The 24306-nt window shown below is 46.8% G+C and overlaps 1 protein-coding gene across 1 annotated transcript in view; it reads right to left on the reverse strand.

Moving 5' to 3' along the window:
• The window catches only part of LOC119454426 (glutathione hydrolase-like YwrD proenzyme), a 109689-nt gene that overhangs the window by 62416 nt on the left and 22967 nt on the right, over positions 1-24306 (reverse strand). Inside the window, exons 2-4 of the mRNA XM_037716365.2 lie at positions 18255-18408; positions 13829-13985; positions 5508-5711 (exon numbers count right to left, since the gene is read on the reverse strand). Of these exons, the coding sequence (XP_037572293.2) occupies positions 5508-5711; positions 13829-13985; positions 18255-18408 (515 nt within the window). The remainder of the gene's footprint in view (positions 1-5507; positions 5712-13828; positions 13986-18254; positions 18409-24306) is intronic.

Genomic DNA, 24306 nt, shown 5'->3' on the forward strand with positions numbered 1-24306 from the left:
AAAACCACGACAAACCCGTGCCCTCTTGATACGCTTTGTTGGGCCATGTGACACACGATGCACGTATTACATACCAGCCACCTTGCATTTTGTGCGTTCAGCTGATTTTCCGCCTTGTTTTAGCCAACAAATAATCTTCCCGCATGAAAGGGTGAGGAAATGCGCCGGGTGGCCAGCGTCTTTGCGCCTAGCCACTTGGTGGTCGAAGCTCTCCTGAATGGTCTCTGGGCACGACTTACACAACGCGACCTTTAGGCGCGAGACTGCGATACCCCTTTAATGAGCTTGGCATGACAGTACGACTGAACGCGAAGCCCAGGAGTGCAGGAAAATCAGGGGCCAGATTAACAAAGCTTTCCTTTCGCAAGTTCGCTTTGCCATTGGCTGGCCACCTTCGCTAATGAGATGCCTGGCATCCAGATTGGGTAAAATTATTTCTTACGTAAAATTATAGCGTAAGACGTTTTTGTGAATTCGGGCCCAGAATTTTGTTTAAGAACGAAGCACTTGCCGGACACGTCTCAAAAATTGTAGCGTAAGACGTTTTTGTGAATTCGGGCCCAGAATTTCGTTTGAGAACGAAGCACTTACCGGACACATCTAGACGATTTCTGGAGTCCCAGATAGCGCTTCATAAAACCTACCTGTGTCGCATCTCGATAGGGGCGAGAAAAATGGTGAATGAAACGGGCTACAGTGAAAACGGTAATTTAAATGCACATGTTGGCAGAGGCAGGTGGAATTGAATAAAAAAACCTGCTGCAAGGTTTTGGGTGGTTTCTGGTTGGACATGAACGCCAATGCAACCGACATCTTGAACTTGCGCCCCGGTTCCGTCGAGTAATCACTGTGAAACCAACTGACTGATCGTTACGTTAAGTGACTGATAGTTGGCTTCAGGTTTGGGACGCTCCGATAGCAGACGGCAGCTTCCAATTCGTTCAGTGACTAAGGTGATATACTGACCTACAAAAGTGATTCTCCCACTCAGCAATCAAACCTCGAGCCATCTGCCGCTACTATTTAAATATCCCCTTCAGCCAGTCGTGAAGAACGCGCCGCCATGGCGGCATATTTGCTTTCGTAACGTATAACTGTAATATATGGCTGTTTTTATTTACCTTTTCCTGCTTCGTTTCTTGTAGCTGTTTGTAATGTCTAATCGAGTGGGGAATTTTCGCTTCCTCTATCTTGCCCACCCAGGCTGGTACATCGCTCCCTTGGCGCATATCAAATAGGTCAAGAAAGGGTAGCCAAAGGACAACAAATTTAGGAAAGTTATCATCACTGAATATTATGCACTTTCCCATTAAGACTTATTTCTGCTTGAGATATACCTACGAGTGCACATTACGCGCATGAGTTCGTAATATACGGTTTTTTTGGGGGCAGGACAGAGGTGCACAGACAGGCAGTAGCGTGTAGTACAAAATTCCGAGTTATATAGCCGGAGCATCCCAACACCCACATGGCCAGCTATCCAAAAATGACACAGTACAGGTAAAGATCATTTAAGAGTACCAAAAAACAGTGACAATGGCGTAAATCATGTGATGCGCCCCTCTGTTGAGGCACCTCTGTGCTATAGGGATAATTATGAGCAGAATATACTTGTGGAGATTAATGGCATAGTTTATTGTTTTTCTAAGGTAGGACAAAGGTGCGTTCGCTGGCAGAATTTTGAGGCTCCATTCCAGGTGTCATAAGCGCCCTGCTTGGCGTGACAGCATTGCTGAACGCGAAGCCCAGAAGTGTACGCAAATCAAGATTTCGTTTAAGAACGAAGAACTTAACGCACACGTCTAGACAAGTTCTGGAGTCCCAGATAGCACTTAATAAAATATTATGAGAACTTGCTGTTTCAAAACTAGAACTGCATTCCTGCGAACAAGCAATGTAACCGATGAAATTCTGTGGTCCCAAAGGAATAACCTCATGACATTTATCAACCTGCCCTTTAAAAAGCAGGCAGATCAATTGCCTCTACCATTAAGCTCGTTTAATTCACCTTTATTCTTTGTTCTCGCATCTTCAGATCATTGTTACTAAGCTAACGCATTACCAAATAAAAATTTTTATGACCATCCCCCACCCACCCTTAAGAAGGTTTACCGCCTGAATATCTGACAAGCATGTATGTGAAGCCAAATTTAATGCCAAATAGTGAACATACAGACTCGTTGGGCATTTAGGCTCGTTGGACATTCACTAGATCTCATTAAACGTTACGTCGCGCGAGTCATTTAACCCGTTGAATACTCGTTTCCCTGAACATTCCGAATCAGAATCCCAACAGAAGACGCTTACTTTCAGTCCGTATTACTCCTACCTTCACACCACTGATGATCTTTTCATCCTTTTACTTCTATCCATCCATCGTCATCCATCATCATCATCATCATCTGCATATATTTATCTCCACTGCAGGACCAAGGCCTCTCCCGGTGATCTCCAATTAACCCTGTTTTGCGCTCGCTGATTTCAACTTGCGCCTGCAAGTTTGCTAACTTCATCATCCCATCTGGTTTTCTGCCGACCTCGAGTGCGCTTCCCTTCTCTTGGTATCCATGCTGTAACCCTAATGGTCCACCGGTTATCCATCCTCCGCATTTCATAGCCTGCCCAGCTCCATTTATTCCGCTTATATGTCAACTAGAATATCGGCTATCCCCGTTTGTTTTCTGATCCACACCGCTCTCTTCCTTTCTCTTAACGTTAGTCCTAAGATTTTTCGTTCCATCGTTATTTATGCGGTCCTTAACTTGTTCTCGAGCTTCTTTCTTAACCTCCATGTTTCTGCCAGTGTTTCCAGGTTTGGCTATATGTAGCCAAATTGGGCTGCAGAAAAAAAAATTGTCGTCGACTTCGACGAGTTGGCTATGTGGCTATATTTGGGCTACTGAAAATCTGCGACTTGGCTTTGTTTGGGCTATAAGTGGCGCCATAATGAACGCTCCAGAGGGGCTCTGATGGAGTAGAAACAAATCTCGAAGCTGACTGAGCCAGCAGGGCGCACCTCTGCGTGTGGGCGTGTGCGAAATGCCCTCCGCCCCCTCTCCCCCTCCATTCTCTGCGCCGTTGTCTGAGCTGGTGGCTTTGATCTTTGATGTACTTACATCGCGCTACACCGTGAGACACCCGATCCCCGTGCATCGGGATGAGCCTGGCAGTAGAGGGTTTTTGACAGTATACACTGTAGTAACATCGCTATGCTCAGAGAGCAATATATATATATATATATATATATATATATAGGGTCGGGCGATCGTGGCGCCAACATGAAAGAAGCACGGATAGATGACACGTTCCAGTGTGTTCCCGGCCATGGCTTCTTGGTGAACTATCGCGCGAGACCAGTAGCGCACCCAGGATCTCTGCCAGGGGGAGGGGGGGGGGGTTGACAGTTTGCGAATACCATCTAAACAACACTAATTTCGCATTATTCACGGGAAATTGTGAAAAAAATGCGCTTTTTGCGAGTGTGCAGACGATTTCGCGTCTTACATCTTAGTTACAGCACTCAAATGCGTAAGGAAAGAAAAGGGGTTAAACAAAAGGGGGGGGGGGTTAAGTCGGCCTCAGGGTGAGGGGGGGGGGGGGGCTTACTACCCCCGAATCCCCCCCCCCCCCCCGGTCGGTGTGCCATTGCACCAGACACAGCTTTCGATCTGCTTCACGTTTCTCACGCTAAGCTTTACTGGCATTTTCTTTTTCTTGGAAGATGAGTTTTTTGTTTGTGCTATACATTCGAGATTCATTTCGATAGGATGGATTTAAGATCCTTCTCGGAGAGGAGAATCGAACCATGGGGAAGTGGGCCAACTAGGCGAGAAAGTATAAAAAAAGAATGGGCGCAAGACGCCGAGCTCAAAGGCGGGTCCTGGTGCTTTTACTTATAGATGGCTTGCCCGTAACGACACAGATGCAGGTACTCATTGTGATAATATCGAAACATGTTTGCCACAATGACATCAGTGCGGCACGTCACTTGAACATCACCCACTGTGTTAGCTTAGCAGGTGAGGTGTCGCTCTGCTGCCTCGAGGACGGGGGTTGGATCCTCGGCCAAGGCGGCCGCATTTCGATCGAGGCGAAATGCTGGAACACCCGTGTACTTAGATTTATGTGCACGTTAAAGAATGCCAGGTGGTCAAAATTGATCCGGAGTCCCCGAATGTTTCATGCCTCCCAATCATATCGTGGTTTTGGCACGTAAAACCCCAGTAATTATTATTATTAGCATATCAACATGGTTTGCTTTCTGGCAGTAACCGGTTTTCACAGGATTACCACTGTTGTCAATTAGTCGTTTACCTTTGCTCTTTGTGAGCCGACGCGGCTTTTGCAATTTCGAGCGAGTTGCGTTCGGGACGTGCTCGTCGCCGCAAACAACTGAGCGTTTCTTACACTTGTGTGCCGTTTTGCGCAGCAACCGCTTAAAGTTTGGCTTACACCAATTGAGGCAGCCAGTGGCATCTGTTGTCTTTCAATTCTCTTTAACGCATGTTCTTCACGTGCTGGAGACCAGGTTGATGGTGGCCAGGTTGATGTAAATGGAAACTATATAGAGTGTGTCCTAGGTAACCCGGGCTAATCTAATTAACGAGAAAATAAGATAGGACGATGAGACAAATAACAAGGGATATCATAGCGCGATACACTGATTTTGGCTCATAAAGAAGAAGCCGTGGGTACGTCACCGTCGCATACCGCAGGACAGCTGAAGTTTTTCTACGCCGCAGGCGGATGTCACGCGAGAGCTCAATGATGCTGCACATTATTTTGCGTTCACGTGAGCTAAAAAGCAGAGTTCGTAGTTAGTATTACTGCATATAACAAAAAATAATAATTTAGTACTATCTTTCATAGAATAAAAGCACTATGATTTCGCCTTCTGCAGCGATTCGCTGCAAGCGTGATGTCGACCGTCACACGGCGTCAAGTAGATTTGGTTACAACGGGTTCTGCAAAAAACTATTGCGTTGTTGAATGTGAAAATTTATATACAAATAAAACTGCAAATAAAAATGACTATATTTGGCTACAAAATATTTTGCTCTCTTTTTGCGTTTGGCTACATTTGGGGTACAATAACTCTAACTTTGGGCTACGCCGCCTCGTCCGACCTGGCAACACTGAAGCCCAAATGAAATTTTAGGGTTGCCAAAGCGGCGCAAACAAATCTGGGGTCATCTCCCTTTGGATGAACTATTACCTGGTTTAAAATATTTGATATTTTGTACACTTATTTTGCTCGGACCTATGAGCAATTCAATTGATTCATCGCAACAATCATCGTGAGGCCGTGGATAAGCACATCGAAGGGAAAGAGAAGTAGGCTGGGGAGCGGTGAGGGCAACTTTGCGGCAGCCTGGATAAACAGGTGGGGTTCCCCAAGGCCATTAAATACAATGGACTGGCACTGCAGCATGAGGGCATTTTCGTAAAACGGTCTCACTGATATCAATTGACTGTAGCTTCGCTAGAGTGAAACTGGCGAGACTTGCCTTCAGCAGTGCCGCCAATGGTTGGTTTTTGATAGTCTGGCCGAGGGCTGGCACACAAGAATGTTCATCCAGGAAGTAACGCCCACCAGGAATCTCAAGCATCGCCTTGTGCCGGAGCTGCCAAACGCTCTGCTTCACGTGGTCCATGGGGAAACCGTGCTGGGCGTAATGCACCGCTGGTGCGAAGAGCTCGCTCATTGTCATCTGGGTAACAACAATAGAGCACAAGGACATGTTTGTGCTGCTGCCTGACACACATGCGAAAACAGTGCGCTTATGTATGGAACTTGATTGAACCCCTGTTTGATACCCAAGGCGGCTGCGGTAACACAAAACTGCGACCTCGCCCATCGTATAAAAGATCCTTAGATTCCCGAGACTAAACGCACAATCTGCTATGAATGTAATAGTATTAATCCCAGCATTATTCGATATTTAAATATACAATATCGAATTGCAGTGGGCGTCTATTAGTCATTGATTTGGTTTGGTCGCCCTGTGGGCGCTGTGGGTTCTTTGTAATCCACCCACGAAATGTCTTCCCTCTTGGCAATTGCGAATTCGCGGCCTTGTGGTTCTTCCAAGCCATGCGTATGGTATGAAAAAGCATTGTGCAGAAACCATCGACGATTATTGGCCAATTTAATTGAATAGCAGAGCGCGTTTGGAGAGCTCCGCTTCATTAAAGGAATGATGCGTTTGGCGACGTGTATTTGTTGCCATGAGGAGAATTAGGTAGCGTTTCTTGTTTTATTTCGCAATTGCGTGAGAACAGATCCATTAACCAGCACATTTGTTGTAGTGCTAGTGTCCGCCCCAGCCGCCGCCACAGTGAGATAGTACGGCTGGAGAGGAGGAGGTGAATCATTTTCGCGAGCACAATATCCAAACTCTCGGACGCCTTGAAGCTCTCGCGCGACAGCATAAGCCGGAATGCCCGGGCATCCGCTTACACGCACAACTCTTCAACGCACCAAACGCATCACCCAATCCCTACCTTCACAACCTGAGGATTAGCTCGGAATGTGTAATAAATTTTCACGCAATAATTTAGAGTTGCCATACCTATTTTTTTTTCTATGCCATACCTAGAACTCATAGGTTATGAAAACTACTTTTGATTTAAAGATTTTTAATCTGATTTATTTACTGATGACCTTCGCCGACTAAGCGCCTGGCAACTAGCTTGTTTTAAGGTATGCGCTGGTTGCATCGGCGCTGAAATTGTGATAGCCAACCACCAATCATCGACCAAAAAACTCGTAAAAGAACCAAAGAAAATAATTACCTTTATTAACATCAATGTCATCAATGAAGGCTTTCTCACGCATTACAGCATATTCGTAATGTAGCCAATACATAAAAATTATATCCAAGCAAGTTTTGCCTCGTTGCAGACAAATAACGCTAGGTCGGTAGGTAGCAAGCATATTATGAAAGCAGAATTCCTAGGTCAGTAGGTAGGTAATTCCGCTCTTGCTGCACTTCGCTATAATAAGAATATTCTGTACTTTCGCCCGAACGGCGAAGCATTGACAGCGATAGCAAAATTTAGCGTTGCATTTGAATACCTTGAATGGTGCTGTAACAATCTACGCGTGCGACATGTTAGGAAATCCAGGCTGCAAGGTAAGTCCTACAGGGCTTAAGGAAAAGTGCCCTACCAGCTAACAGGTGTCTGAGGAAGATAGCGTCATGAGGGCCGCCAGTGGGATTAAAGACGTCGCATCTCGACGCTGGAAAAGATGAGACTGACAGGAAACCGCTAGCGCAAGCCAGCCCACATTGAAGTATTACATACGTTAAAAGCGCTAACGCCTATACCCGCGAAATTACATCAGTTTCAGACTGTGAGCCTTAGTATTGTTTGAAAATTCCAATGATACAATGCATATGCTGGGAAACAAATATTCTATAGGTGTCCTTTGCTGTGGTGAAATCGCCAACATTCCGATGAACAAATCAATCAAGACAACAAAACGTGGCCTGAGCAACACTGACGTTCCAATTATTCATGTTGATACTATACCGAAGCATCCAGGTGGACTGTCACTCTGATGCCCACGGCGAAAACTCAGCTGGAGTGTGCGTGTAATTGGTATGGCAATAAATACAAATGCTTGACGAACAGTGCACTAGAGCCCTTCCTTCGAGGAAAGCAGCTGAGTGCTCTAATCCCTGGGCAACCGCAGTCTTCTTTCTTTATTGCCTGTTTTGTACATGTTACAATTAAAACAATCAGCACTTTCGGAAACTATTTGCAGCTCTACTGGAATGAAACTATTTTAGAATTGCTTGAGCGCTGTCACAGGTTCTATCCTCGAATTCATACTGAGCGTATCACCTGTCTATGTTATCAATACAGATAACATGGCTAGTTCTGTATGTGGTTTTGTATGTGGTTGTCTTAAGTACGGTACTGGTCTGTTGCATTTTCGAGCGAAATGTAACAAACGTGAATGCGATTTAGTTCTCCCTGTTCCTATTTACAGTGGAGGCCAAGGAACTCCAGAGAATGCAAGTGACATCAGAAGACATGTGTTACATTTCTAAGGTTTACGCGCGTAAGTTTCACGTCAGAACCTTTCAATACTTCGTTTCAAACATTAGGTCTGTGGAGGCTATGTAAAAAAGTCGGCCACGAACATTTATAAGTGCGCGGATTCCGTCAACGCGTCGCGGCGCGTTCCGTCTACGCTTGCGTGCGCTCCAACAATCCTTGTTCACGCGAGCATGCGCGTGAGGCTGCTGCGACGGGCTGAAAACAAAAAACCCGGAAAGAAAAAAATGAAAAGAAAATTCACCGAAATCAAACAAATTATCAGCAGTATGCCCGTTTCTTTCTAAGCGATAAAAGTTTTTTTTTAATTCACTACTGAGCCTATATAAAGAACAGTTTCGCATAACTGAAGCGAAAAACATTGAACTCTTTATGGGTGCTAGCGCAGCCACTGCAAAAGTGTCTCACGCCTCCACAGCGTTGCACCTGATGCCTATACACCTGAGTATAGAAGAACGTGGTTTTTATATGCCACAATAGCACGAACACTCCTACTGTGCTAAAGCTCACTAGATCTTTGAAACTGGCGCGTGCATCGCGTGCCAGTTTCTCTTGTTATCTCCTCGTGAAAGGTGGCGATTAGAGGCGCTGTGTTAGACTTCGCCGTCTTCTGGATTGACCAACATTTATCACTGCTGTTCTCAATGATCGTAACGCTACGTATAATTTGTGTGACGCTATACTGCTTTCATATGTGGCTGCGGTCGAAGAGGGTTTAATATTTCATCGCTGGGGTTATTCTACAATGTCAACGTCGTGCTATGTAAGAAGCGAAAATGTCAATTCTTGTGGATCTCAGCTGAAGTTCTTTTTTTAATTTTTAACAACGGAGCTCTTTAAGCTCTCCGTTGCGCCTCGTAGCATAGACCAGAAACTGCACCTGGTTATGACGTCAGCAGGCACTGCCTACCAACCACTTGGCATAACTGCGCCTCGCTTCGCCTAGCTTCGGCAACGCTCCTCCGCCGCTTCGCCAGCTGCTACGGCCGCGCGCCTTCTCCGTCTAGCCATGACGTCACTTCGCGTCACCTACCCAGCACCTGCCATTGCCATATATAGCTGCTCCGCCGCTTCGCCTAGCCATGCAATTGCTTCGCCAAGCTCTTCATGCCGCCCTTCCGAGCTACTGCGCACATGCTTCGCCTAGCCAAACCGACACCGCGCGCCAGCCGATGGATCACGTGACCTCATCAAAACCCCGGCTCCCACCAAAACATCCACGCTCTGCCGGACAGGCGGAGCCAAAAACCTTGACATCACTGCGCGCCAATACGGTTCGCGGGCTGTGTGGGCTTTGTCTAGCTGTGCCCGGTAAATGTGGAGGCGGAGCTTATCGTGACATCACCGGGAGGTAAAAGTTCGGAGCTGCCGCGATGGCAGCAGAACTCTTGTTGGCTCTGTGGCGAGTACATGTAGCCTCTACATGGGACGAACAAGGAAGATCCGGACACCCGAAGAAGAAGCCGCTCATCTTGAAGCGCGTCGCGCAGCCAAGCGACAATCTGCGCGTCGGCGGCGAGCCGATTCGGAATACCGTACCAAGCAGCACTCAGCATATCCTAGCAAAACTTAGCCAATCCTAGTAAAACCTGAAAGAAGCTACGTCGATCACCAGCTCCGCTGTTTACTCCAGCTTAGCACCACTAGTGCAAGATGCCCACAATAATTTATGCCTAAAGCACATCGTATAACTTGTCTACTTTTCTCTATTACCGAGGAAACAAGCTTTTCATTTTTTTTCTTTTTTTCACGGCTGAGAAGTTACCATAAATATACATTTCAACGGGTGAGTCGTAGTTGACAGGGAAAGTCGTCGCGAAGACGGCGCACAACTGTTGGCAAATGGTCAGATATCAAGTGATCCTGACCACAGAGAAAGAAATTCAATAAGAGGGGACACTCGGCGAAAAGTGGCAACGGGAAATGCGTCACGCTAGTATTATTACCGTCCGTTCGCGGCCGCGAGCATCGGAAAAAAGAATGTGAAATTATGTGAACAGACATTGTCTTAGTTGTTTTATTGTTTCCCGCTAAATCTAAAAAGTTTTGCACATAAATGAATTTATACTTTGCGACCTATTTTTCTTGCCTTACCTAGCGACAGGCCAATGACACGCCAGGCGCTCCAGATGCACGTATCATGCGTCAGACACGCCACCGAAGCGAGCGAGGCCGGCTGTGCATGTGAGCGTTCGCGTATTCGGCGACCCTAGATGTAGCCTAGTTCCTTGGGCTTCCTGCGTATTCTTGTGTTGCTTCTGCACTTCGACACGGCACTACTCCATTATTGGACTATGGCAAGGTGAGACATTTTCTTTGGCAGTCTGCGACGCATTTCAAGCATTGAGGCTTACGGCACGCAGCAGCGTGTTGTGACGCAGTTAGCGAAAAGCAGCTCGGCCGTCCTGACGCAGGTAAGTTGAGCTAATGAATCGTACATGGAAACGTTTGCGACGCTTTTTATGGGCCCCAACATTACTGCAACTTATTTCAGTGGTTTTTCACAGTTAGTCATTATTTCAGTAGTCACAAAGCCGCAACAGGCTTTGTGACGCAGTTTCGCATATACTGAAATAACTAGGACAAGTTCGTGACGCTTTCTCTCATTCTTAACATTATTTTAATCATTTCGTAACATTTTGGGGATACTTTTCAGGCATGCTCGCCGCACCTGGCCTTGTGACGCAGTTAGCGAAAAGCAGCTCGTCCTTATGACAAAGTTAGTTTGGCGTGTACTGAATCTTAGTGGGACAAGTTTGTGACCTTTTAATGGCGCTGCCACAACATATACCTTCTTTCGGTACTCGCGCTGGTTGAAAACGCGATGAGCGATTGCCAAGGGTGAAAACACGAGAGTGTATTGCTTGCGCCGGCAGAACGAGCAAGAGATAACGCCGAAGAGCTCAAATACGAGGAACTTGTAACTCGAAAATCTCGTCGTCTGAACGACTGAGAACAGGCTTTGCACCCACGAATTTGTCTTGAGTGCAATTAGAAGGCATTCTGCGAGCATGAAGCATGATCTGGCTCTAGACCCTGTGTTGTGGCCACGTCTATGTACGTAGCATATCATCGTGTCGGCTGAGGCCAAGTTGTGTGGAAAACGTGCAGTTGCCCATGTATTTGTGCTCTTAGAGTGCAGGAAATAATGCTCAGGAATGGGGGAATGCCTGCGAATCATATATTTTCTACATATTTTATGGTATTTCTTAGGATGAGTCGGGTATTTTCTACGCCATGTATAAAAAGCGAATCAGTTTTGTTTGTAATGTCGCCCATTGACCACTTTCGCATGCTTCCCATCTATACGCAGTGTTCCTATAAGGTCTAAATACCAAAATTACACATGCTTGTAATTTAGTATGTTTAAGCGTATGCCGTCCGGTAGAGCTTCGTACGGTAACTAGTGCAGCTTACTTGGTGCCACAACATTGGGTGAATGCACAAAAAGCCAGAAACAAGCATTCAGCAAAATAAACATTTGCTCATTTCACAAGGCGTCTTGTGTCTACTTTATGAAATTGCACGTTGCACATATTCAATGTAAGCTTGTAAAGATCGTTCGGAATCTACTAAATGATTTTACTAAAAAAAAGGCCGCGCCGGGCAGTGCAGTAGGCGTAACGCGCACCAGCTAGCGTTCAAAACGCGCGCGCCCTAAACCGCAACCGGAAGAGTGGTTCAGGTTTTTACAACAGTCACTTGGTGCGCTACAGTCAATTCGGCGGCTGTGCTCTGTGGGAGTGTCCGCTCTCGTTGAATTTCTGTCTCTATGCCCATACGGTGATGAAGCGTGGTGCGACAATAAAACGGGCATGCCGACAATGTAAAAAACAGCTTGTGAGCGTCGGCGATGGTGGCGGTCAATGCATAGCGCGATACCACAAGCGAAACAAACTCGCCTGTTATCGGACGTCTGCCACACGTCTTGGCAGCGGCAAGCGGAGATAAGGCCGAAAGCCGCGAAGCGGGGCCACACTCATGGGTGACGGCAAAGAAAAAACTGTCAGCTCAAGTCAAGCAGTGATGACGGTGGGGGGATGACACGGGGACGGGAGCTTATTGGGAAATATCTGACAAGGGTCTTACCAGCCGGGTTGGCATGTTACGTGGAGCTGGTGGATGACCTCTCCAGGGATAAATAAAATCCTTTATTGTGGTGAGCAGCGACTTTTGATTGAGGACCAACGATGAGCGCCAGGTGTTACACGAGCTCTGACAATCCCCTTGATTGGTGGGTGATCGCCTATTGCCTACCCTGGTTTCCAATACTGTGGCATAGAACAAGTGAAAATGCGCTGCTGGTGGAAGGTTATTGAAAGCCACATCTGAAAGGCTTCGTTATTCAAGGCTGTTGATAATGTGCTCATTGTATGCATCCATCTTAGTTGGGTAGCGCGGTTGCAGAGGTCAAATACATCATTAACATCGCTGTTGAAATTCTCACCAGCTTCCTGCGCACGTTGATGAAAGCACTGCTTAAGAGGGAGTGTACGGGAAGCAGGACGGCCATGCCTTAAACACTGACAATGCAAACAAGATGTTTGCAATGACCAGTGAGATAATATATTACACTACTCAATATCATTCGATTGTTCCACTTGTGCGTGCTGACTCGTTCACTTGAAACAATCTATTTCCCACGTCAGAGCCACCTGAGATTAGAAGATGATCTGATGCCTCTGAGAGTTGACGGCGTCAGACATGATGGGGCCTGCCAAAAGACCAGGCTGCACAGGAGCCTAGTTAGTCATGCTGGTAAGGGCAGTGTAAACGAGGGAAAACGTCCGGGAATGGAGTTTTTGCTGCTTCTCAGGATCCACACACTTCCTGCAAATGGTATGCGCTTTATTTACTTTGAGGCACATTGATCAACGAGGTGCACCAGGTAGTAAAAAAACAAGCGAGCCTGAGGTCAAGTGTTGCGGCTAGCGAGAAAACAGTCACTCGCGTATCCGTCTTGAGCACAAGAAGTTTTTGAAACTTTCAAATTGCTCGACATAGTATAAAAAGTAAAATTATTTGCCAGCTTACACTACCGCCGCATTAAAATATCACAAATAGGTACAGATCAATTTTCAGAGACATGGAATTCGTACACTTCCTTATGATGCGGTGAATCAGTTCTCCGGCAGCCTGCAAAGAGCATGAAGGTTCATGAAATGCAAAATTTTAATCTGCCCGACAGTAGCATGAAACTACAGGGGAAATGCATACGGGTTTCTGTGAAAGAACGCTTCGCAGCTGAAGAAAGATTCCTGCAGGTAAATGAATCAAACGTGCTACCAACGCATTTCCGGACCGATCGCTCTATCAACTAACCTAACCTATAGGCTAGCATATCGGAATTTAGTCGACAACTCAAACCAAAAGGACATGTAATATGGGACATCATTTATATGAGGTGCAATAAAGTTTTTTATGATTTCGTTTTCTGACAGAAAAAGGTTTCACTATTGCCCACGATCTTTCTGCCCTTGCTTCACAGATACGCCTGTTCCTATCACGTCCGGTGCTGTACGTTCTTAATATGGTGTTGCGTCTGTTCAACCACCTCCGATCTAACTACGCTGCTTGTGAACTAACTAGACTGCTAGGCTTGTTCGTTTACCTCCATAAAAACTGAATGAGCGCGAAATGAAAACGGAGAAACGTCAGAAACCCAAAGGTAACTCGCACAGCAACAAGCAAACAAGTATTACTTGCCAGAATAACAAAATTAGCAGAGCACCCTGTCTAGTAAAAACGTTATGTGACGTACCTTTCCCGAGCCAAAGTGGCGGGCAATGTGAAACCACGCTTTTGCCGCCCCCGGCACTGTTGCTTGCAGGCCTGAGACGTGCTCCACCGAGGAGCAGTCACGCTGGTCCTTGGAATTTTTCACGAGTTCTAACGACAGGGCAGCCGGGCTTCTTCCGCTGCGGGGGTCATGTTGTAGAATGTGTTTGAAGTTAGTTGTTCGAAACTGCTTAGTAGAATATGGGTAAGCATTTAACTTTAGCTTCCTACCTGAAACTTGAAATTTTTACAAAGCAAGGAAAGGTATATCATCATACAAAACGAAGAGAGCATATTTACTTGCAAGAATTACAGAACTGTCCTGATGTTTTAGTAACCGAAGCAACGAATAGGTCGTAGTAAAATTGTGGGAATAGGTATGATTTGTGTTATTAGTTTACCTTGCTATTTTTATTATTAGAAAAGACAGCCGTAGAGCCTACAACATTGTCCAATATGCAGCAACGTCAAGCAGTGACTGTTTGTAATAACTTCCCACAGTTATGTTACCTGCGTTTGATGAGAGCTATTTCGTTTGTTCACCTTTGTTTACTTATCTGGGGGAGAGTTAAAGCGTGCTGCGGCTACAAAAAAGGGCCCAGAAGAACTACTTAGTGAAATATTCATGAGTGGGCGAGGAATTGGGTCACGCTGCCACATTTACAAAAGCGCCTCGACCAGATAAAAATCTATGATGAGTTTTCTCATACTTCAAGGATTAAAGTTAGGAAAATTTAGAGGTAATGAGTACTACCTTTATTCCAAAACAAATACATATGCAATTACCATGAAGTATATATTGATTATATTGTTACGGGGTGATTCTATCTACGATGGATATATTTACAAGGTAAGGCGCACAAGGCTACACCAATGGTAAGGCGAGCGCGTGCACACCAGTTAGCCACACCGTCGTCGTCGTAATCGTCTAAGCACCGACCACAGGATCACCGCTCGTGACAATATCATACGTGTAGAATTTTCTGGCCACATTTGCACATACTATTTTAATTATTCGCTATACTGTCACATGTCTCATTTTTCCGCTGTAGCGATTCTGTTGCCGTCTATGTATTCTTTGCTGAAATTGTTACATCAGATATATGTGGAAGGTATATAGTACAGTCAAGCTCTCCTATAACTGGTTCATGCTCTAAACATAGTTCCATATAATATGAAACCTAAACGTGGGTATGCCTAACTCATATTAAGAGGATGCGTAACTCGGTGCTTTTATATAAATACATGGGAAAGGATAAGTTGGTTTTCTCGGCAACAAATGCACCACTTTTGATGAAGTTTGATGCACCTCATCTCATCGACCTCTGTGCCCGGAGCAGCCTTTGCTAAATCGTTCAACTTACATTAGAGGGCACTAAAAGCTCAGCGCGATAGCTAGCAGTCAGGCGGTATTTTTAAAAACTTCGCTCACTTTAATGAAAGGCTGAAAAAAATTTACAGGGCAGTTATCTTAGCATTTATGGAATAAACCAATGCTTCTGAACAAACGCTAAACCGTTTCCATGGAAGATTTTTCGCTAGAGTTCCTATTAAAAAGTTAATTAAGCAATCTTTATGAATTATTGAGATTGGCGGATTGAGAAAATATCGTGACGTACTCCATAAGGCTCAGAAGAATACTCCGCCAGTGCGACATGCGTAGCGCCTGTGTTTCTTTTAATTACTTCGCCCAATTTAGCTGAAGCACCCTGTACACCTTCATATTCGGCCATGCGTCGTGTTGGACCTTTTCTGGTTGCGTCCGGAAATGGCTGTCAAGCTTGCTGAGTTGCATGGTTAAAAATTCAATCAATCCGAACAGTTTGCATCAATGTTATGTGATGTGTTTTGAAGGTAGCTGGCTATCAAACATCGATTGCGGGTCTCTAAAGGGTTACTCGATGAACCAGGGTTTTCCTGAACGCACAGCAATGTGTATGTTCCACGAGTGATTGCGTCCCGACAACATCAAAGGCATAACGATAGCGGTGACGTTGGTATGACGGCAAGGACATGACGGCAAGGGCATGACGATTGACCTTTTGTGCGCTAACCAAGAAACCTTACAACCTGTTAGGATATTGAGTAATGCCGATCTCGTAGGCGGTGCAGTCCAACACAGCTTGTCCAAGCGCTAGCAGCCAAGAGATGAATGTCAGCAAATGGCACGCTCTCGCTGTTCTAACCAAGTTATTTGTATGCGTCGCACACACGAATAAGGCAGTGTTAATAGTTATCACTTGTGCGGTTCTTTTCTCGAGTCTGTTTCCCGAGTATGTCGTCGAATGGAAACTAGTACGTCTGCGCGTGGTCTTGCTCATGCTATTCGACGTGCAGCACATGCCAAATGTCTTAAAGAGCCAGCTTGCATTGCCACAACACATGTGTGCGAATGATCGTAGATAATTAAAACAGCGATGAATGGGACTAGTTGGTCTACGTTCATTCTTTACGCTCATTGCGTCCTCATTAATGTATGATGTACATAGCACAAAACAATGATTCTATACATGAAAAGTACGCCTAAAAAGGTAGATATTACACTATAGCCGATATCATTTTCTACCAGTTAGGGACCCTGGCGGTCCTCCGTAAGACATGTGCATCTTGTCGGGACGACATAATCATGGGTGAAGTCGTACGTGTAAACGCCAAGCAGAGGCTCTTTGACGTACGACGTCATTTCTTCCTGATACTGTATCCAATATGCGTAGCGTCTATGCTGAGTAAAAGCAGCCGCCAGAGGGGATCTTTTAATGGAATGCATGCGTTTCTGTGTCTGATTATTAGGTGCATGTTAGCGTAGTGCTTCGTAGAACTTTACGTCAGTTGTAAGTCATAAAAAACCCGATCAGGACCTATTGGCTAGAGCATAATTATTTTCTGCTGAATGCTGCAGCTAGATCCTATCATTGGACACTCAAGTTATTTCTCTAGGAGGGGTATGAAATGGTGCGAGATTTCAATTTACCTACTGCAATGTGCCTATGATGGGTCAAAGAATGCATCGCAACAGAAGACATAGACAAATACCTTCAACCAAAAAAATATACCGCTGCGGGTTCTTTATATAGCACAGGTTGAAAAGTCTCACAGTTCTCTAAACCCAACCTCCAGATCATTTTAGGCTAATAAGTTTATCTTAATTTCGCCAAATAAACTTTTATTGTTCAACATTGAGCATAATTTGCAGTTGTATGGTTAGTTATATGTGGGTTTGACAATGCTCGATTTAGGTTCTTTAGGAAAAATGGTGTTTTTCTAGAGGTCACAGTCCCGCTCGCAAGTGATAAAGGCTCACTATTCAGAGCATCCCAGCTAAAATCGGCCAAGCTTTAAACCAACGGTATGTAATACTATCATGGGACCAGCGACGTTCTCTTTGCAGTTGTTCTTCAGCGGACTAGGATATCTTTTGTAATATGCAGTTTGATTATCATCATAATTAGGCCAGTTAAAACAATAATACTGGCCTACTGGCGTATGTTTGATTGTAAAACTGTTATTTTCCGAGTTTGGCGGCAGAGTACACAAAAAGGTGACATCAGCACGTGCCTGCCCACCTCGCCAGTGTGACAGAAAACCTCTAACATAGCGTTTCTCAAAACTCGCTCGCTAAGTGGCGGACTTGGCCACGGCGTAAATGTGAGTACGCGTTATTGTACTCGTTCCCTTATGTTAAAGAATAGAGCCGCTTTACAGTAGTGTCCTTCAGATTATGTGAGCGATAAGTAGTGGGACTCCTCTTTCACTGACGCCTTATTAGAAGGAACGCGTAGTGGACAGAAAACTATAAAATACACAGTTTTCCAAAGCGACTACCTTTTTGGCATTCGAGCATCAGTCATTATACGACTAAATACCAATTTGGCAAATATTTTCGAATATTTCGCCAAATAAACATCACAGAAATGTACCCCAGCTTACGGAAGACGAGTTCAAACGCAACACCATTCTTCCTGTCGTCGTACCTCGTAGCGTGCTCATTTAATACCCGAACCCACGTTAGCTTGGCACACCCTATATGCAGTCCAGAGACATTCATATTTCTAGGTCTCCACGTGCCACTTTGCAGAGTGGACCGCAGGGTAGCAGCGCCCTTCTCTTATGGAAGGGTCACTGCGCAAACCGCGAAGCCTGAGCTATATTGTCGCATTCGAGAAGCTTCGGTCAGAGTGCTTGTCTCAACGAAAGCGTCGACACAAAAAATCGCCAATAAGCCCTCTTGAAACAAAGCGAAAAGATTGCTTACTTTAAATATTGGCACGCGCCTACGCGCCCACAAAATTACATAGCAGCATCGAGTCCTGGCGAGTTTATGAGCAGAGGAATGACAACTGATATGAATTTGTTAACGAATGGGGCAGTTTTTCTGGCGCGCCAGCATCGAGTCTGGATGAGCCACTCACCATCCGTCCACACATCGCACTTTCTTCGTCTGGGGCTCATAGTGCAGGGCGAAGCAGTCCCCGCCAAGTCCCATGGTGTAAGGCTGCAAAACCTGCATGCAGGCCGCCATTGCGAGCGTTGCGTCAGCCGCGTTGCCACCGCGACGTAGTACATCTGCGTGCGAGGAAAAAGGTAAACGCAGTACTGTTTTTATCCCATAAAATCTACCAAGCAAAAGACCCAATTTCTCAAGACCGTTTCCTGTGACCTTTTCTTGCTTGGTGCAAGTTGTACTGAAAACTGAACACGCTAGCTGCAACACTGCGAACAACGCAGCTTTTCCCGAATATTTGCGATGTGTACGTTACAAGAGAGGTTGCTATTAACACTTTAAGAATAGCGTCCATTACTTTCTTGTCTAAGGATTTGTCTCATTCGAGCTCCCAGAAAGCTTCCTCGCCGAGTCAGGAGACACAGTCACGGCACGCGCCTTAAGGCCAAACTACACGTACGCGTCCCGGTGCGCGAGAGCTCGCGTCCACGCGCCTTGCGTTTGCGGCACCTCGCGTGTAGTGGCGGTTTCAACTTACAAGACGCGCTCCAGCGCGCGCCCACTTGGCTCACTATTTTCGCCTTGGTAGACATCGTTTCATATTTTTGCGAGGCAGCGAGCGTACCAACATTTGTCTGGAGAAGATACTGAAAACTGAAAGCGCTTCAACGAGTACGATCTATCCTGCAGCATCTGCGCATGCGTGAACAGCATGGGCACGAGCTATTTCGCGCCGGCAAGCGTACGTGCACTTTCGCAGTTAGTGAGCGTAGGCTGCACAGAACCTTGATAGCATCAGGGGTGCTATGCAGGATGCGCCGAGTTTCTCGTTCGCACGAGTTTTACCCGAGTTTGCTCGATGGCAGTCAGTGAACGGAGATAGCAAGGAAAGCGCAAGGACAACGGGCCAAAAGAAATGTCGAGATAAAGCCGCGTATGAAAACATGAGCACACCATGCGCGGCGTTTCACGCATAAAGACTGCGCAACCAAACGCGCGAGAGCCGCGTATTGTTATCAACGCATTATCGCAATTTAGCAATACCGTGACTGTCCCGCTGTTTATCTCCACACTTGCTGTGAGCCGCTTGCCACACCTTTCTCAGGCGCGTCAAGGGCGTGCCTCCTCTTTCGGACCTTATCTTTCCATCCTCTGTCGCATGCGAACAGGGCACATGCGGCGCATTCTTACGCCTACACTTTCCTTCAGTCGAATACTTTAAAATACAACAAATAAAATAATCAACAATTTATTTCCTAAAGTATCTTTTTTAGTTGTCAATGCTATAAATTTCTTATGAGAAACGGAGATCGAGGGAATTATTAAATTTTCCATGCTATAAATTTCTGATGACAAACGGAGATCGAGCGAATTATTGGATTTTGCACTTTTTTGCCGTGAGTGGCGACAGCTTACAAGCGGATCCATTCTAGAGGGTCGCACGCATGAGGGAGTTCATACGGTGAGAATTCGCCAGGGGCGCTGCAGTGCTATTCTCGATTAAGTTAGTCAGGACAATGATGCGACCATTCCCTGTCTATTAGGGGAAGGGCAACGCATCGCCGCGGCATGGCTGTTCACCGCAGGCGCTTCACTGAGGCTATTAAGGCCGCCGCTTTACCAACGAAAAACGAGACTCTAGCCATAGAGAGGGGAGCAACGGCTGTCGCTGCAAAATGGATGTACGGTATCAGTTTATTTCTGTGCGCGAAGCCTCCGTGATGCATTGTGAAGAAGAGCGTGCTGCCCAGCGTCACAATAATTGCTTTTCATCATAATTGCCCAGTGAAGGTGCCTGTCTGCGCATATACGCAGTATTTTGAGTGTGTTGTGCACTCCAAGGTGCTTGCCGAGTGTTTCTGCTGGAGCTAACAGCGATCGCAGATGGATATCGTAACGACACCGCAATAATTGCATTTTGGCGGGTGATGGCCTCTTGTGTGCAGTTAGAAAATTAGCCTACGAACGCACGAATGTGTTGCAACTGTTTAGTGTGCGGTGCTTGTGATGAAGAAATGTCATCGTAATGGGTCTAGAAAAGCGAGCGATGCCCGACGCTGGCCGTGTTAGCGACACTACACATAGCCGATACATAGCCGATAACAGATCAGTCATCTCAAATGACAGCTGTGATACGTTGTCGTTGGAAAGCACCACGCACTCCTCAGCATCGTCGTCCACCACGGCGCATCGACACCTTGCAAGCAGCTACAGTGACGTGCCGATAATTATTTGTTGTTGGCTACGTCGCCACAATGCAGGCATGTCGTGGGGCCATCACAACCCGAGAAGATATACGCGTATGTACAAGCCAGCGATAGTCGGCGCACAGTACATCGGCGCACAGTACTATCGTGAGCAATATGAGCTCGAACACGCGAGCGCGTGGAAAATAGCCTCGAACCCTACATCGGCCGATTTGCAGCGGCCGCTTTTGGAAACAAATCGGAAAGGGCGCCGCGCTTCCGCTGGCTGTTCACACTCCCGCCTCGATATCATTGCTGCAAAACGGTAGCTGGTAGCATGTCACTGGCCGCTAGCGGTGATATCAATTCACATCAACGCGCACAGCTACATCAAATGACCCATCAAGCTCTGCAGCTGCTGAGATATCGGCTGTGACGTAGACTTCCATAATGCACAGGTCATGCTTGTATTAAATCTAGGCGGTGTTGGCTGAGCGTTCGGATACGCCACTTTTGTCATTTTTTTTTGTACGCTAGCGAAGCGGGAGAGCCAACAGTTAGCGGAAGAGCGCCCCTCCTTTCACCTCCGGTTTCGGCAGCGCCATCCACGTATGACGCTATCTAGGTTTTGAGGCTATTTTCCACGCGCTCCCGTGTTCGAGCTCATATTGCTCGCGATAGTACATTGAGTAGTGCGTGCTTTATCTCGGCGGTCAAGATTGTAGATGCCTCTCTTCTCCGCACCGCGTCCCTGGTGCCAAACAATAAGTTGGGCGTGGCTCAACTGTGGTGGGTGCGCGCTCAAGAGTTACATGCCTCGCGTGGGGTGTGACCTATGGTTTTAATTGACAGGCGAACTCGTGCCAAACTCGTACATCGCGAAGCCCCCCTCGAGTTGAACTCGGGAACAAGGCGGCGGCAGCAGCCTGTCTCATCGCATCCAGCGACAGCAAGCGTCAATACACCGTCTGGACCCGTTCCCGTAGATAACTGACATAGTGGTTCAGCGTCATTTTTCCAAAACTTTGGCTTTCCAAAACGTCCGTGCGCTGGCTGTGTGACGAATTAGGTGAAGGCCGTCGTCTGCGGAGACAGCGTGGCGCGCAAATTATGCTTTCCGAGCACAGAGTGGTGTGACTAGGCTGCGGAGGACAAGTTCGTAAGATCGCTTCGGTTCTCTCCTGTTTCAAACGCTGCTCGTCCACCACCACGCTCCAGCCCCAGGCCAGGTCCGGCATCGTCATCGGAGTACTGGGGCACCTGCGAGCACCTGGGGTACAACCCGGACCAACCAACCTGCGCAGGCGAAGTGGTCACATTATGAAGGAAGACTCAGAATGGACGCTGGGCTACCTTCCGGTGCAACAGGTGCCGAAAGCAGTTTTTGGCCGTTACACGGTACCACTTCATTGCACAGGTAGAGAGGCGAAGGAAGTTACTTCGTGAACATGGACCCTCTCGGCCGTCCGAACGACCACCTCTTCAGGTGGCAAATGATTTGGCTCACATACTGCGTGAGCAAAAGCGTAGACATATGGCTGTTGAAGGAGATGACCGGCGACTAGTCTCCTCTATCAGAGCACGTCATCGCCGACTGGAGGAACTACCCCCGTGAGGTCGCGAGAGACGAGCTGCTGGCGCAACCTCTATTCGGTGGCCCCGGGAAGATAGCGCAAATTGACGAGTGCCTTCTTCGTGGCGAGAAAAAGTACAATCGAGGCCGCCTAATCACGGGCGACAACGTTCCGCTGAGCCGCCAAAATTACGGCCGTGTTAAAGATGGTGGTCCATAGGTCTTCGGCATGGTCTGCGCGACCAAAGGGTGTTGCGGCTTTCAAGGTCGACCGACGAAAGGCGGCGACGCTAGGCGCTATTATGGCACCCAGTGTTCAACGGGGGACCATTATTCATAGTGAAGAATTGGCCCTTTACCACTGTATCCTAAATTTAGTGGATGCTTACGGGGCTATCCCTAAATCTGCATTGGTAGACAGTCAACCACGGCGTGAACTTTGTGGACCCCATCATGGGCGTTCGCGTGGAAAAATACAAAGTTATTCACAAAAAGTGAAGCGCCACCTCGTCCGCGGTGGGTACACGGTAACTGCACCGAGGCTGGAATCCCACCTGGGATGGATGTGGTGGCAGTCAATGGCCACGTGCCCCGCAAAGACCCTTTCTTGCGTTTGTTAGAAGCCACGGATCGCTCGGGGCTACCCTGTGCTTGTTGGTAGCCATCGCTCGGCGCTAGCCAGTATGAAGGTGCATCACAAAGTAAAAGAAAATAAAGCGTAGTTTTCTGACCCTTGTATGAGTGCTTTCCGGCATTCGTGAGTGCTTACACGGTAAGCGCGTGGCAAACCACTTCTGCGCTAGCCGACGCGCATTCGTCTCGCTGCCTTACTTTAGCGCGAGCAACAAGCGATGTGTTAAAAGACCAGTGTGAAAACCAGGCGCCCACCAATCTGTGCTCGGAAGTGGGAGCGCAAGCACGTAATGAGCCGCACCAATTCAATCCAGAGGAAAGAGAAGGAGCAACGAGCGATCTGTTGAAAGCCTAGTGCGAGAACCAGCGCACAACGATCTGTGCTCGGAAATGCTAGCGCAAGCACGTAGCGAGCCGCGCCAATCCAATCCAGAGGAATAAAGAGGAGGGCGAGCGTCCCCTCGTGGTATAACGCGAAACGTATTAAACGGCAAATTAGTCTAATACACATTCAGTGCACATATTGTAAACTTTAAAATGCTCATAACCCACATTAATGTGACTAATATTATCATACTAAATACATTTATTTTATAACTTGCTCGTGCTTGTAATACACTCGGTGGAACGACAAGAAAGTGAAAGAAGGTGCTACCATTCACCGACCGTATGATCACCTGAGCCCCAGTTGGTCGACCGCCCATATGGCAACGCCCAGGAGATGATAGCCACCCAGAGTGAATCTAGATAAACCAATGAAACTGGAGGCGTGCCGATGGACAAGCTTTGTCTTGTTACCATTAGTTCTTTCATCGTGGGGCGTCGCCAGAGCTCGGGAAGATCCCGAGTTTCGCCAAACTCGGCGCATCCTGCATAGCACCCCAGGTGCAGGTAATACCTTGGAAACGTTTTTGTTACAATGTCTACTTAACTTGTAAGCACGGTGATACTTACTGAGACCAGCTTGATTGGCAACCATCTCGTCACAAATCACAGCTGCTTCAGTGAAACCACAGAGTGGCTGAATACTGAATAAATAAATAAAAAAGCAAGCAAACAGCTTTCACAGACCCATGTAGCCCCGGAAGTGCATGGCGCCTACAGGCTTCACTGCGCAGTTTGGGTTTCACGCGCAATGCTGTTGACACAACCAAAACCGCTACGTCGTTTTCACGCGAACATGGTTATAAGGCAGCTGCTTTGTGCTTCCCGACACAACTATTTATGCAGTGTGGTGAACCATGTGAACATTGGTGGTCTGAAACAGCGCTATCACAGCTTTTCATCATGCAACGAGGTTCAGTAGGTCATTTTGCCAGAAAAATTACATACGAGGATACGTTTCCTGAACCCTCGTCGATCACTAAAAGGGAGCGGTTTTAATGACCACATCAGCTGGTTTGGTTATTGCCATTTACGATAGCAAGCGAATTCATGTTGAATACGAAGACGGCAGTGGCGCGGAGCATGAAGGATCATGTAACACTACAAATTTAGCAAAATCTTGTTTTGAGATAGTTTGTTGTTCGCGTCTAAGCGGAAACAAGCGGCGCAATACAAGGACAGCAATACATGTAGCAGTCCTCGTCGTATTGCTCCACTTGTTCCCATGTGAGTTGAGTATAGGT

The sequence above is a fragment of the Dermacentor silvarum genome, chromosome 5 (genome assembly GCF_013339745.2).
Source record: "Dermacentor silvarum isolate Dsil-2018 chromosome 5, BIME_Dsil_1.4, whole genome shotgun sequence".
Taxonomy (NCBI): Eukaryota; Metazoa; Arthropoda; class Arachnida; order Ixodida; family Ixodidae; genus Dermacentor; species Dermacentor silvarum.